This window comes from Megalobrama amblycephala, linkage group LG8 (genome assembly GCF_018812025.1).
Source record: "Megalobrama amblycephala isolate DHTTF-2021 linkage group LG8, ASM1881202v1, whole genome shotgun sequence".
NCBI classification, from domain to species: domain Eukaryota; kingdom Metazoa; phylum Chordata; class Actinopteri; order Cypriniformes; family Xenocyprididae; genus Megalobrama; species Megalobrama amblycephala.
In genome coordinates, this window is record NC_063051.1 from 21,423,567 (window position 1) to 21,437,737 (window position 14,171).

Consider the following 14,171-nt stretch of genomic DNA (forward strand, 5'->3'; position numbering starts at 1 on the left):
TAAATTATAGTTAATACCTTAATATTTTATTGAATTTATTAATTTTAACATCCATAACAACAAAAACATGTAGAGAGAAAAAGGACCAAAAGAAAAAAATATTTCATTAATAATACTGACATTGATTAAATTCTTCATTATTTAATAGACTGTATTAAAGAGGCAAGTCCTTTACAAAAAGCAATATATTATAGGGATTTAAATACTCTACCTTTTAAATATAGAATTTAACGATTAAAAACCTACATAGAAAACGCGACTTTGAATAACAATGTCGTCATTTCCGGTATCATGGCCACCAAAACACCAAAACAGGTGCAAGAATTTCTCAACTCGGTCTAAAACTGGGTTTCATGGATCCGCTGAATCTTTGAGGTGCCACCTCGGCTTTTCGGATCTTTAAGATCCGACTATGGTGCGGCAGATTGCACCAATTTGTGCGTTTGCGTTAAAATATGGCATTTAAGTCCTTGTTCGTCATCAGTTGGTAGTTAGCCGTAAACTTTGGCTTGCAGACAAGCACTATGCAAAGATCATTTTAGGAAAAAAGTTTCTGCAAAGGGCAACTAATGAAGCAAACACTACCTATTATGAACCTGGTAGTATTTAACTCAGATTATCATTGATATTACTCATGGCTAGCAGTTCTGGCTCTAATGCAAAAATGTCCAGTCCAAATGTCAGCACACCGGCGATGACAGTGAGCCCAGGGGCCGTGGAGCAGAAGACGAGCCCGGTGTTATTTGAGATTTACGGAAAGATCTGGAACGTGCAGGCTCGTTTGGGTCAGGGCGTCTCTGCCTCGGTGTACCGGGTGAGCTCCGGCAGGGCGAGTTCCGCAGTGAAGGAGTTTCAGGCGGACGCGCAGGGTGGAGATTACGGGTACATCAAGGAAAGCTCTGTGCTGGAGAAGATTCAGGGACATAAAAATATCGGTAATCACATACAGGGATCAGAATAAGCTAAGATAAAACGATTTAAACCAGTGGTTGTCAACCTTCCGGCTGCCCTAATAAGTCTTAAAATTATTTACAATTAGTTATTATTTCAATTAACATTATTATTAACGTTATTGTTAACATATTAACGTAATCCTAATTTAAAAACACAAAAATAGAGATGTACAACATAAAACTGACATCATATTTTTTTGTTTTTATTACTTCGTTTTTATTCTTACATATAAAGGCCGTCGAATACTGTCTTGGACAAACGGAGAACTGATGTCAAAAAGGTTGAGAACCACTGATTTAAACATCTCTGTATACCATTATTTTGCCATTAAAATAATACAGAATTACATACATACATTGACTTATTTGTAGTAATCTACTGCATGACTACTGCTCTCCATTACACAAAAGTAAAAACTTTCAAAAAAGTGCGAAGTAACTTTATTTTGGGTCCTTTGTACACCATGACAGAGTTATTTTTTTTATTTTTTTTATTTTACACAAATTGTAGTATTGACTGGATTCATCATGATCACTGATGTTCATTATTTATATATATATATATATATATATATATATATATATATTATATATATATATAAATTATGGGAAATCTTCAAAGTAAGTTTTTCATTTATTTATTTTTTTTACACAGAGCTATAATCTGCATCTAAAGATTACAGCTATAAATCTCAAAGTTTAATGTCCTTGGTGAATATATATATATATATATATATATATATATATATATATATATATATAGATTATAAGAACACCAGCATTTAAAACTTGAATGTGTAAAATTGCCACAAAATTTAGCGTAGTGATCATGACCCCTGGAGATCCAAAAACTGTTATTTTCCAGCATTAGTTCTAACTTTAACATTATGATTTTTTCTGTTGTGTCTCTAGTGACACTGTATGGAATGTTCACCAATCACAACCCATTCGGTGTGGACGCTCATTGCCTGTTGTTGGAGCTTTTGGACGTGAGTGTGTCAGAATTGCTGGTCAGAGCGAGTAATCAGGGACACTCCATGTGGTTGATTCAGCACTGTGCCCGTGATGTTTTGGAGGCCCTTAGCTTCCTGCACAGAGAAGGCTATGTACACGCTGACCTCAAGCCCCGCAACATTCTCTGGAGCGCTGATGACGAGTGCTTTAAGCTCATTGACTTCGGCCTTAGCTTTAAAGAGGGACACCAGGTGAGAAGTTGAAATGGTTTGCATGACACACCTCATCATTTGTTGTCAGAATTCATTCACATGCACAAACAAACATTAACATTCAAAGGTTTGGGGTCGGTAGGATTTGTTGAAGTTTTTGAAAGAAGTCTCATACTCACTAAGGCTGCAATTATTCACAATTATCCACAATCTGTCTCATCCAAAATGTTTGTCGAAACCTTCTCTGGAGATGGTTATTTAACAAATACTGTTTTAAAATTTCAAACTTGAATTTATATATATTTTGATATGTTTAAAAATGCAATTGCTGTTAAGTCAAAGCTGAATTTTCAGCAGCCATTTGTCTGTTTCTTACAGGATGTGAAGTACATCCAGACAGATGGATATCGGGCACCTGAAGCCGAGCTGCAGAACTCATTGGCCCAGGCAGGTCTGGAGAGCGACTCTGGCTGCACAACTGCTGTGGACATGTGGAGTCTGGGCATCATTCTTCTGGAGATGTTCTCAGGAATCAAACTAAAAGAAACTGTGAAGTCTCAGGAATGGAAGGTCAGCAGATACCTGAGCAGCTGTGAAGCTGTACTCTACCTTGAATATGACTTTGAGTGTTATTTATTTTAATAACAATTTGCTTTAAAAAAATGTCTCTGCATATACTGTGCTTCAGGTTATTTGACCTGTTGTTCTTGCTAAGATGGGATTGTGCTGTGTCTTTACAGGATAACAGTTCTGCAATAGTAGACCATATCTTTTCAAGCAATGCTTTGGTTAACCCGCCTATCCCTGTCTATCATTTGAGGGATCTGATCAAAAGGTAGGAAGTAAACTAAGCAGTGTAGTAGTGTTCTTTAGACATGACTAAAGTAAGTAATATGTGTCTTTACATTCCCAGTATGCTTCACAATGACCCGAAACTTAGAAGCACAGCTGAGGCAGCACTAATCAACCCTTTCTTCAGCATTCCCTTCGGTTTGTATCACTCAGCATATAAAAACATTGTCTACATATCCTGGTGTTTGTGTGAGAGACTGCTTTGGGTTTCAGCACCTCATATTGAAGATTTGGTTCTTCTGCCTACATCTGTCCTGAGACTACTAAACGTAATAGATGACAGTCACCTGTATAATGAGGATGAGTATGAAGGTGAGTCTTTGTCTCTACATTTTCTTTATAGCAAATATATTTTCTTTATTTAGCAGATCTCAGTCACATTTATTTCTTGGCTTTCTTAGATATAGTAGAGGACATGAAAGAAGAATGTCAGAAGTATGGCACGGTTGTATCCTTATTGATCCCAAAAGAGAATCCTGGAAAAGGACAGGTGAGGAAAAACATGGATTAAAAGTGAATATAAATGATTCTAGATATTTTTTACCTTATAAATTCATTGTATAGAACATGACACTGGTCGCTCTGTATATACAATAGTGGCCAAAAGTGATGTCCAGACGAGGTATTTGTTTTTAATAACCCTACAAATTCGATTAAACCATCAAAATATGAATTTTATGTGTTTTAAATATGAGGGGAAGATCAAAACATTAAACTTGGTTAAGGTTGTGTACAACATAATGAGTTATTAATGTTGATTCTCTCTTGTTTTGCATAATTTCTTTGTATGACAGCCTGTCCAAAGATTATGTCCACACAATGTGGTATGTTTCATTGCATTATCACAAATAAATCAATTGACTCCAAGCACAGCTACGCAATATGATTACAAAATCTTTGACGTATTTTTAATAATATTTTAATAAAGGGTGAAGATGTCAATTTTCCTAAGCCAATGTCAATTAGTGCCTAAATAATGTTGAGATTAATGTTTAAAAAATAAAATTTTGTAAATAAATATATGATGGAAAAAAAAAAAATACTATTACTTATGAAACTAAAACCACCTGTAGGTGGCGGTAAATCACAATAAATGAGTGAGTGACGGAATCAGCCGATTCGTTCAAAGCTGCTGATTCATTAAAGGATTAGTTCACTTTCAAATTAAAATTTCCTTATAATTTACTCACCCTCATGTCATCCAAGATGTTTATGTCTTTCTTTGTTCAGTCGAAAAGAAATTAAGGATTTTGATGAAAACATTCCAGGATTATTCTCCTTAAAGTGGACTTCAATGGACTCCAAACTGTTGAAGGTCAAAATTACACTTTCATTGCAGCTTCAAAGGGATCTACACGATCCCAGATGAGGAATAATCTAGCGAAACAATCGGTCATTTTCTAAAAAAATAAAAAAATAAAAAAATACTTTTAACCATAAACGACCATCTTGAACTAGCTCTCTCCTTCTTCTCTATTAGAATTCCGGCAGTGTAGACGCTGCTAAGTGTATTACTGCCCTCCTCAGGTCAAAGTTTGAACTAAATTGTCATATACAATATTCTAGTGCAAGTATATAACAATTAGTTCAAACTTTGACCTGTGGAGGGCAGTAGCAGAATTCTAATAGAGAAGAAGAGAGCTAGTTCAAGACGGTTGTTTATGGTTAAAAGTGTATATTTATATATAATATATATATACAGTACAGTCCAAAAGTTTGGAACCACTAAGATTTTTAATGTTTTTAAAAGAAGTTTCGTCTGCTCACCAAGGCTACATTTATTTAATTAAAAATACAGTAAAAACAGTAATATTGTGAAATATTATTACAATTTAAAATAACTGTTTTCTATTTGAATATATTTCACAAAGTAATTTATTCCTGTGATGGCAAAGCTGAAATTTCAGCATCATTACTCCAGTCTTCAGTGTCACATGATCCTTCAGAAATCATTCTAATATGCTGATCTGCTGCTCAAGAAACATTTAATGTGTACAATTGTACAAAATATTTGTGTACAATATTTTTTTTCAGGATTATTTGATGAATAGAAAGTTAAAAAGAACAGTGTTTATCTGAAATCTAATCTTTTGTAACATTATAAATGTCTTTACTGCCACTTTTGATTGATTTAATGCATCCTTGCTGAATAAAAGTATTCATTTCTTTAATTTCTTTTCAAAAAAATAAAAATAAAAATTCCTACTGACCCCAAACTTTTGAACGGTAGTGTATAATGCTACAGAAGCTTTGTATTTCAGATAAATGCTGTTCTTTTGAACTTTCTATTCATCAAGGAATCCTGAAAAAAAAAGCACACAACTGTTTTCAACATTGAAAATAATCATAAATGTTTATTGAGCAGCAAATCAGCATATTAGAATGATTTCTGAAGGATCATGTGACACTGAAGACTGGAGTAACGATGCTGAAAATTCAGCTTTGCATCACAGGAATAAATTACTTTGTCAAATATATTTAAATAGTACACAGTTATTTTAAATTGTAATAATATTTCACAATATTACTGTTTTTTACTGTATTTTTAATCAAATAAATGTAGCCTTGGTGAGCAGACGAAACTTCTTTTAAAAACATTAAAAATCTTAGTGGTTCCAAACTTTTGGACTGTACTGTGTATATATATATATTTTTTTTTTTTTAGAAAATGGCCAATCGTTTCACTAGATAAGACCCTTATTCCTTGCCTGGGATCGTGTAGAACGCTTTGAAGCTGCACTGAAACTGTAATTTTGTCCTTCAACCATTTGGAGTCCATTGAAGTCCACTATATGAAGAAAATCCTGGAATGTTTTCATCAAAAACCTTAATTTATTTTCGACTGAGGAAAGAAAGACATAAACATCCTGGATGACATGAGGGTGAGTAAATTATCATGAAATTTTAATTTTAAAGTGAACTAATCCTTTAAGTAACACAACTTTTGTGTGTTCCTCAGAAGTGCACGACAGTTCGTTATGGATTTATTTCGAACTATTTAGTCACTTAACATTAACTCCTTGTTTATTGAACGTTTGTAGAAAATCAATATCACGTTTGCAATTGTGCTCATATTCGTGAAAACAGCTCTTGTGACATTGCTTAATTATATTATGTGTTATAATATTAAAAACAACACTTTATACAAGTTTTTTTTTGCAATCATATGTTGAATTTTGTGGACATTTGTATTCATTTTAGGCACTAGCCATTTTTGACACAATCCTGTCTTGATTTCTGACCTGGCACAATCAATTTAGAAATAAGTTAATTTGAAGCAGGAAGATTTACATCCTATTACTGTAATGTGGTTAGCAAATAAATCACACAATGCACTGGCAATTTAGTGATATCCCCGCAGTTGTGCTCTTGACCGGTCTTGAAATAAAATCCAGAGTTCTCTTAATCTGAGACCGAGACAAGTCCAAGACCCTCAAAAAATGGTCTTGAGACCGATCTCGAGTACAACAACAGCAGTGTAGTGTGCTAGATACTTTGAAGTCCAGTTTTAAAGACTCATTATTCATCTTGTCTTGGCAGGTGTTTGTGGAGTATGCAAATGCTGGAGACTCTAAAGAAGCCCAAAGACTGCTGACAGGCCGAACATTTGATGGCAAGTTTGTGGTTGCTACGTTTTATCCACTGAGTGCCTATAAGAGAGGTTACTTATACCAAACTGTGCAGTAAGGCTGCACACACATCTCCACACAAAAAGTGTAAATTACCTTACAATCATGTGACTGCTTTTAAGCTCATGTTGTGTGTATTAATCTATTGTGCTACCTTTAATATTTACTTGTGTCACTAAGATCAAAATTGTTGTGAATATAGGCACACATGCAGTTATCCTGGGTGTAACAAGGAGAAAAGTTTTAGTGCCTGCTTCCTACTTTTTTACTAAATGATCACACCATAATAAGATGATTATATTTGCAGTGTGATAGCTGGTTGCCAGATATTTAATACTTATGCTTCCATACTTTGTCATTTTGATTATTTAAATTTTTTTTGCAGTGGCCTTGATGCTCTGCTTTAGTTTACACTGCCTTCTAAACAACAGATCACTTTAGAGACTAGGTTTACATGCTCTTTCAATGTCTACAATTCCAACATTTGCATTTATGTGGCCTGTTTTCTTCCATTGTTAGTTTTAGTGATGGTATGTTGCTATTTCCAGTAATTATGCACATATTTATAAACTACTTGCGAAATACACTGGCCTGCATGCACTGTGCCGTGGTTAACATTTATGTTCGACACGACCATGAAAGCTGTTCAACCACATTTAACCGAAGATGGAAATCCATTCGCGTTTGCTGAGAGAGCACAAACACAACAGAGCGGGTAGCCTTGTGCCGTAGATCATTCTTAAGTGACTTTTTTTTTTTTGCTTATTCAGGGTTGACTGGATTGAGACTCCATGTCTAACACAAAAGCCACAATCTGTGTCTCATCCAAAATGTTTGTCAAAACATCTCTGAAGATGTTTATTGAACCATATACTGATGTTTTAGAATTTCAAACTTGAATTCCAAAGTATAATATTAATTGTGTCTGAAAACTCATTAAGGGCATGTCAAGTGGACTTCTTGAGTGTTAAAATGTGTGATATAATATATATCACACAACTCATTCTTTCAAAGCACACATTTGCGAAGATTCAGGAACAAATGACCTACTCTGTATCTTCCTTAAGCTGGACTGCCCTAACACATGGATGAAAAATGCTGTTATTGTAATACTCAAAACCCACAGCTGTGTTACATTACTGTCTAATACACAGTAACGCAAATTGTGTAGCACACCATTTAACGTTAGTTCAGAAAGGCTCTCGTTGGCTTCTTGTTAAAGCTGAAATGCTTTCAACTGACATGTTAAAGTCAATTGTATCAGCTATTTGAATAGATTTGTCTATACAACAGTAGTGAGTAATAGTGATTTTGAAGTCATTATTTAACAAACATTATTTAAAGGCTTTTCCAGTTATGATAGGTATAGTGTTCCTGATATCATTGTGCTTTTCTATCAGTTTGTCTGTGATTGCATGACATGTGGAGTCTTTAATAGTGACACACACTAGCAGTTGTTTGTAACGTGTTCTCATTTACTTCATGAATATTGTCTGAAGGTTTGTCAGTCTTTCAGGTTGATTTTTTTTTTTTTTCTATAGTCCAAACTGCAATACTGCGGAGCCCCGCACATGACATGCGGGGGGGAAAATATTGTGGCCACGAATTAAGTTTGTTCCCACAACTTAACTTAAGTCAGCACATACGCTATAATTAATTCTCTCGCTTTACTAAATCGTGGCTATATTGTAATAATTTGTTCACTTGTTTTAGTTAAATCAAAACAAGGGAACTAATAAGTTCAACGTGGCCATAATTTACTAAAACGAGGGAACAAATTAATAAGTAGTGCGGGGCTCCATACCACTCTGTGCTTTTCTCTGTTCTGCAGTCTAGAAACATAAAATTAACTTCCAGGGTTGTGAGCTCAAATGTTACAAGTGTACAGGACAATGTGAGGAAAGAACAGGCTTGTTTTTCAATATGCAGATGTTATAAAGAAGTGTTAGTTCACCAAAAAATGAAAATCATCCCATAATTTACTCACCCTCAAGCCATCCTAGGTGTAGAAGACTTTTTTCTTTCTGTTAAACAAAATTTAAGTTATATTAAAATATATTATCGGCTAGGGCTGCACAACAAATAATCGCGATTAATCGTTTGCAAAATAAAAGTCTGTGTTTACGCAATATATGTGTGTGTTCTGTGTATAATAATTATATACAGTACAGTCCAAAAGTTTGGAACCACTAAGATTTTGTTTCGTCTGCTCACCAAGGCTACATTTATTTAATTAAAAATACAGTAAAAAACAGTAATATTGTGAAATATCATTACAATTTAAAATAACTGTGTACTATTTAAATATATTTGACAAAGTAATTTATTCCTGTGATGCAAAGCTGAATTTTCAGCATCGTTACTCCAGTCTTAAGTGTCACATGATCCTTCAGAAATCATTCTAATATGCTGATCTGCTGCTCAATAAACATTTATGATTATTTTCAATGTTGAAAACAGTTGTGTACTTTTTTTTTTTCAGGATTCCTTGATGAATAGAAAGTTCAAAAGAACAGCATTTATCTGAAATACAAAGCTTCTGTAGCATTATACACTACCGTTCAAAAGTTTGGGGTCAGTAAGAATTTTTATTTTTATTTTTTTGAAAAGAAATTAAAGAAATGAATACTTTTATTCAGCAAGGATGCATTAAATCAATCAAAAGTGGCAGTAAAGACATTTATAATGTTACAAAAGATTAGATTTCAGATAAACACTGTTCTTTTTGAACTTTCTATTCATCAAATAATCCTGAAAAAAATATTGTACACAAATATTTTGTACAATTGTACACATTAAATGTTTCTTGAGCAGCAGATCAGCATATTAGAATGATTTCTGAAGGATCATGTGACACTGAAGACTGGAGTAATGATGCTGAAAATTCAGCTTTGCCATCACAGGAATAAATTACTTCGTGAAATACATTCAAATAGAAAACAGTTATTTTAAATTGCAATAATATTTCACAATATTACTGTTTTTTACTGTATTTTTAATTAAATAAATGTAGCCTTAGTGAGCAGACGAAACTTCTTTTAAAAACATTAAAAATCTTAGTGGTTCCAAACTTTTGGACTGTACTGTATATATAAATACATGCACATACATGTATAAATTTAAGAAATATATACATGTATAAATATACATATTTATATATATTTTATATTTCATATAAATATCAATATTTTATATAAAAATATATTTTTTTTCTTAAATATATACATGTGTGTGCATGTATTTATACATAATTATTATACACAGAACACACACATATATTGCGTAACACAGACTTTTATTTTGCAAATGATTAAGTTGTGCAGCCCTAATTATGGCTCTTGCAAGCTTTATAATGGGAGTGAATAGTAACAGAGATATTGAAGCCCAAAAATCTTAAAAGTAATCCATACGGCTCCAGGGGGCTAATAAAGGCCTTCTGAAGTGAAGCGATGTGTTTTTGTAAGAAAAATATCCATATTTATAACTTTATAAAGTAGAATCAAGCTTCCAGTAACATCTGTCTGTGCGTTCTGGATAGTCGAGTTCAGGCGAATGATGTAGGATGTAGGAGTAGCGTAAGCTTAGGTGAGAGTAGACGCCTCTCGCAGTTCAAACAAATACGAAATGTCTTCAGACATTTCTCTTTAAAAATTCTTTTTTTTTTCTTTTTGAATGATCGGTGTTTTGTTTTGGTCTATCCTCTGTGCTTCTGTGTTCATCAATACGTCATGCATCAGGTCAAAGTTCACTCTTCAGCTTTAATTTGACTCACATATGTAAGCCAGTAATTCTAGCTTATAAATTTATAAATTTTTATAAACCCCCTTGTGGGTTACTTTTATGATGGATGGATCTGCTTTTTTGGGCTTCAAAATCTATTCACTCCCATTATAAAGCTTGGAAAAGCCAGAATATTTTTTTAATAAAACTCAAATTGTGTTTGACTGAAAGAAGAAAGTCATATACACTTTGGATGGCTTGAGTGTGAGTAAATTATGGGATAATTTTCATTTTTGGGTGAACTAACCCTGTAAAACATTATCCAAGTTTTTTATTTTTATTTTTACTTGTGGGGTGTGGATTAGATTGCATTGTGGCCAATAGTTATTCTTTTTATATATATATTTTTTTCTTTTGGGTGGGAGTGTTTTAGTGTTAATGTAGGAAAAGTGCACTTTGGTTGAACTGATATGCATGCTCTGAGTGTGTGTCATTCCAGATCTGTGCAGTTTACTGATAGTCTGACTCTGAGCATTGAAGAAATTGTGAGTGATTTGGATTTTCTACACTTATATAACTCACTCTCTAAATCTTTCTCTTTATTGGTGATGACATTTGAGAGAATAATAGAGATGGTGAGCAAGATATCTTTTAGTATCCTGCTCTTATGAATCTGGATGTCTGCCACTGGAAAATGTGGCTCTTGTTTAGAAAGATTCAGTTACTAAAACATTTGAGCTTGTCTGTGTTGAAATCCACTATGTGTTTGGATAAACTTCCCAAATACAAAGAGAGCCAGTATATGAGCTGAATGAAGTAGCTGTGGCTACTGATTTACATTAAGGAGACTATTTCCTTGTCTTGTTTTATTCCTCTTCCTGTTTGAGCCAGAGAACACCTACAGTGAGCAAATAATTGACTTTTAAGATGTTGAATAATTCTTTCTAGTTATTGTTACTCGGTTACTCAGAAACAAGAATTTATAATATTGATTACAGTGCCAAATTTATATTATGATGAATCTAAAAAGTTGGTTATGATGTGATTTTTTTTCTTTTTATGTGAATGCTATGTAGGTCTAATGTGAGTCTAGGAAAATTGCTCACATGCTTCAAAACATTAATAAGAAAGTGAGTGACTTTTGTGTAATTTTAATAGATGCGAAAATGTAAATGTGAAAAGGAAGACTCCAGTTTGACAATCTAGATTGCTGTTGATGCGAAGTCTTGAATGGATGATAAAAGATTCATATCAAATTTTACATAGATGCGAGAATAGCAATAGTCAGTTCAAGTGTGCTTATGAGCCATCCAGACTTTAATTTAGCCTTCTGATTAATCTAAATCCAAAATAAAATATAAAATTTATGACACCAGGATGTAGGTCTACTTTTTCCTCAGGCAATATCATCAAAGCTACTCAAACAGAGCCTCGAGGCCCCTTCTAACACTTTTTGTGAAAGCACAGATTTCTTTCCATAACTAACTACTGCATAGAACCTGAGATGGCTGTCTGTCAGGGATCATTTCATGCTGCCTTAATTTTTTTTGTAATCTGTAATGTCACAGTCAGTGAATGCTAGACTGTGACAAAAGTGCCAAAATTGTTTCAAAGCCTTCTTTTTCCCCCCACCAGCAACCCTGCAATACTTAACACTGCAGGGAAGCCATATGTTGAAATGCATGCAAATGCCTTTATATGTGTCCAGAAACATTAAAATGCGCTCCAGTTAGATGCTAGAGATCATATGAACAGTAAAGCACAGTGCTGGAGTTTGGCTGGCTTTTGTGTTTGTGTAGCGGGTAATGGGCCTCCCAAGAGAAAACACTGCAGGGTGTAACCACAGATAGACATGGGAGTGAAACGCTCTTTGGGCCATAATAACTCCAGAAAGGTTGGAGAACTAAATGGCTGCTTGAGCGGTGAGCGAGTTTTTGAGATGGTGAGTAGTAGATATCGAAATTCTGATCAGGAATGCTTGCAAACGTCCTTGTCTTCTACATTCATATTTATGAAGGTATAACCCTCTTAAAAAATATATTGGCTGAATCTGCTGCTTTATTGGTTTCAATATTGCAATAAAGAAGTCATACATATCACATATTATGCACATGACCTTTGAAGGAAGAGAGCAAGAACTCACCTGACAGTACAGTCGTTTAATGAGGAAGTGTGAACTTCAAGAGCAGTGAGGCCATAGGTTGACATGAATCATGTATAGATATTAAGATATATGGGTTATAGTTCAGAGACTGAATAGGTGGCTTTGCTAAGGAGTAAAACAATCAAGAAAGATGTATTATGGAGATTGGGCAGATTTTTGTACTGCTTTGGGCTTTGTTACTGGATCAGAGGTATAGATGATGCTTCAAATCATTTGTTCATCCAACAGCTGAGTAAACAGACAAAAGAACTGAGTTTCATGTGGAATCTGTTTGCAGTGAAGTCACGGTAAACATGGCAAAGGAGTATAATGCGTATAACATGGTCAAAAGTTTGCAGAAATAGTGTTTACAGTACATTTTTGGTACGTAAGTGCATTAAAGTGGGAAAAGTGCAGGGTTTACAGAATGAACGTAGTAAGGAGAATGATGTGAATTCTGGTGAAATCTTCTGATTTAAATGCAGATTCTATGTGTAATGCTTGTTTTTAAAATGTGCTTTGCCAATCATTTCTTTGTTACTGAAAATATGGATTTATATTCAACAGTGAAAATTCCCTCCAAAGCATTAAAAAAGGTTAATGGATATTCTATATTCTTATATAGCTATAATGAAAGTCGATGACAGGAGATTAAAATGAATATATGTATTAATTGCAGATAAATAATAATTGAATTATTCATCAGAGGTGTGGTACTGGTGGCCTGTATTACCATTATTTTGCTCCGTTTTAAGACAATCATTTGTTCTTGTATAACCTTGCTCATTTCCCTAGTCGTCTTATGCCTGAGGCAGAGATGTGATTGGGTGAAACTTAACTTAAGATAATTCTTTGTGAAGCTCTGCCTTAAAGTCCACATAATATGTGGCAGGGAAAACAAACTAAACTTGAATTTGAACGTTACAAAGTTGAAAAAATTATCTTAAATCTAGCATTGAGTGTAAGGATGAGTGTTTTATGTATTAGTTAGAATGTATAGAAAGATGTTGATGTTTTTTTGTCATTTGAGCAGATCGTCTACTAATGATCATGGGAGACTGTGACTTAAGAGCTCTGGATGGAATGAATAATTTTCATGTTTCTCACAATAAAATGTTAATGTCTGTCTCATGACCTTGTCTTTATTTCATGGGCTTTTTTTTTGGGGGCGAGAAAGAATCAAATGCTCCAATAATGTAAGTGAAATCTGTAACTTAGGAACCCCATGTACACCCTTGAAGAAAGTGTGACTGTCCATTAGATGGCAGCACTAGCCTTCAGACTGTTAAAGTGTAATGCAGCTTTTAGTGTGTAAGGTCATTGTAGAATCTGATATCATTACTGAGGCATAAGAAAGTTTGCTTCTGGATTTATGCACATCATACCTGTAAAAAAGTAAATTAATAAGAAACATATATTAGAGCTGTTCTTTTGAAGATTTTGGTTTTTGTTTTATTTGTAATCTTATAGACAGAATAGTATAGAATTTTAATATTGGCCATTTGTTGGCAGTAACATGAATATATAAAGAATCTAGGGCTGGGCGATATATCGCATGCGATTGTCACGCGCATTTCGTCAGTAAAGCCGGTTCCCTGATTACCGCGAAATCGCCATCACCTGCTTTCAAATGGAGCGGCATTTAATAGACAGAAGCGTAGATCACAGACAAGCGACGCAATATCACGTTCATTATCGCAGATGAATC

At 34.1% G+C, this 14,171-nt stretch overlaps 1 protein-coding gene across 1 annotated transcript; it reads left to right on the forward strand.

The window, feature by feature from the left end:
- The first annotated feature begins 264 nt into the window (after window positions 1–264).
- On the forward strand, window positions 265–7,018 carry uhmk1 (U2AF homology motif (UHM) kinase 1). The gene is made up of 8 exons (XM_048200057.1): window positions 265–935; window positions 1,866–2,158; window positions 2,498–2,689; window positions 2,860–2,954; window positions 3,033–3,109; window positions 3,185–3,283; window positions 3,373–3,461; window positions 6,512–7,018. The coding sequence occupies exons 1-8, from the start codon at window positions 635–637 to the stop codon at window positions 6,656–6,658; spliced, it is 1,293 nt and encodes a 430-aa protein (XP_048056014.1). The 5' UTR covers window positions 265–634; the 3' UTR covers window positions 6,659–7,018.
- Window positions 7,019–14,171: the final 7,153 nt, after the last annotated feature.

Bases quoted from the DNA above. Each gene is read 5' to 3' on its own strand.
- uhmk1 (XM_048200057.1), top strand. From the start codon at position 635: ATGGCTAGCAGTTCTGGCTCTAATGCAAAAATGTCCAGTCCAAATGTC. The intron at 3,110-3,184 runs GTTTGTATCACT...TTTGGGTTTCAG, and splicing joins TTTCTTCAGCATTCCCTTCG to CACCTCATATTGAAGATTTG. The intron at 3,284-3,372 runs GTGAGTCTTTGT...TGGCTTTCTTAG, and splicing joins TAATGAGGATGAGTATGAAG to ATATAGTAGAGGACATGAAA.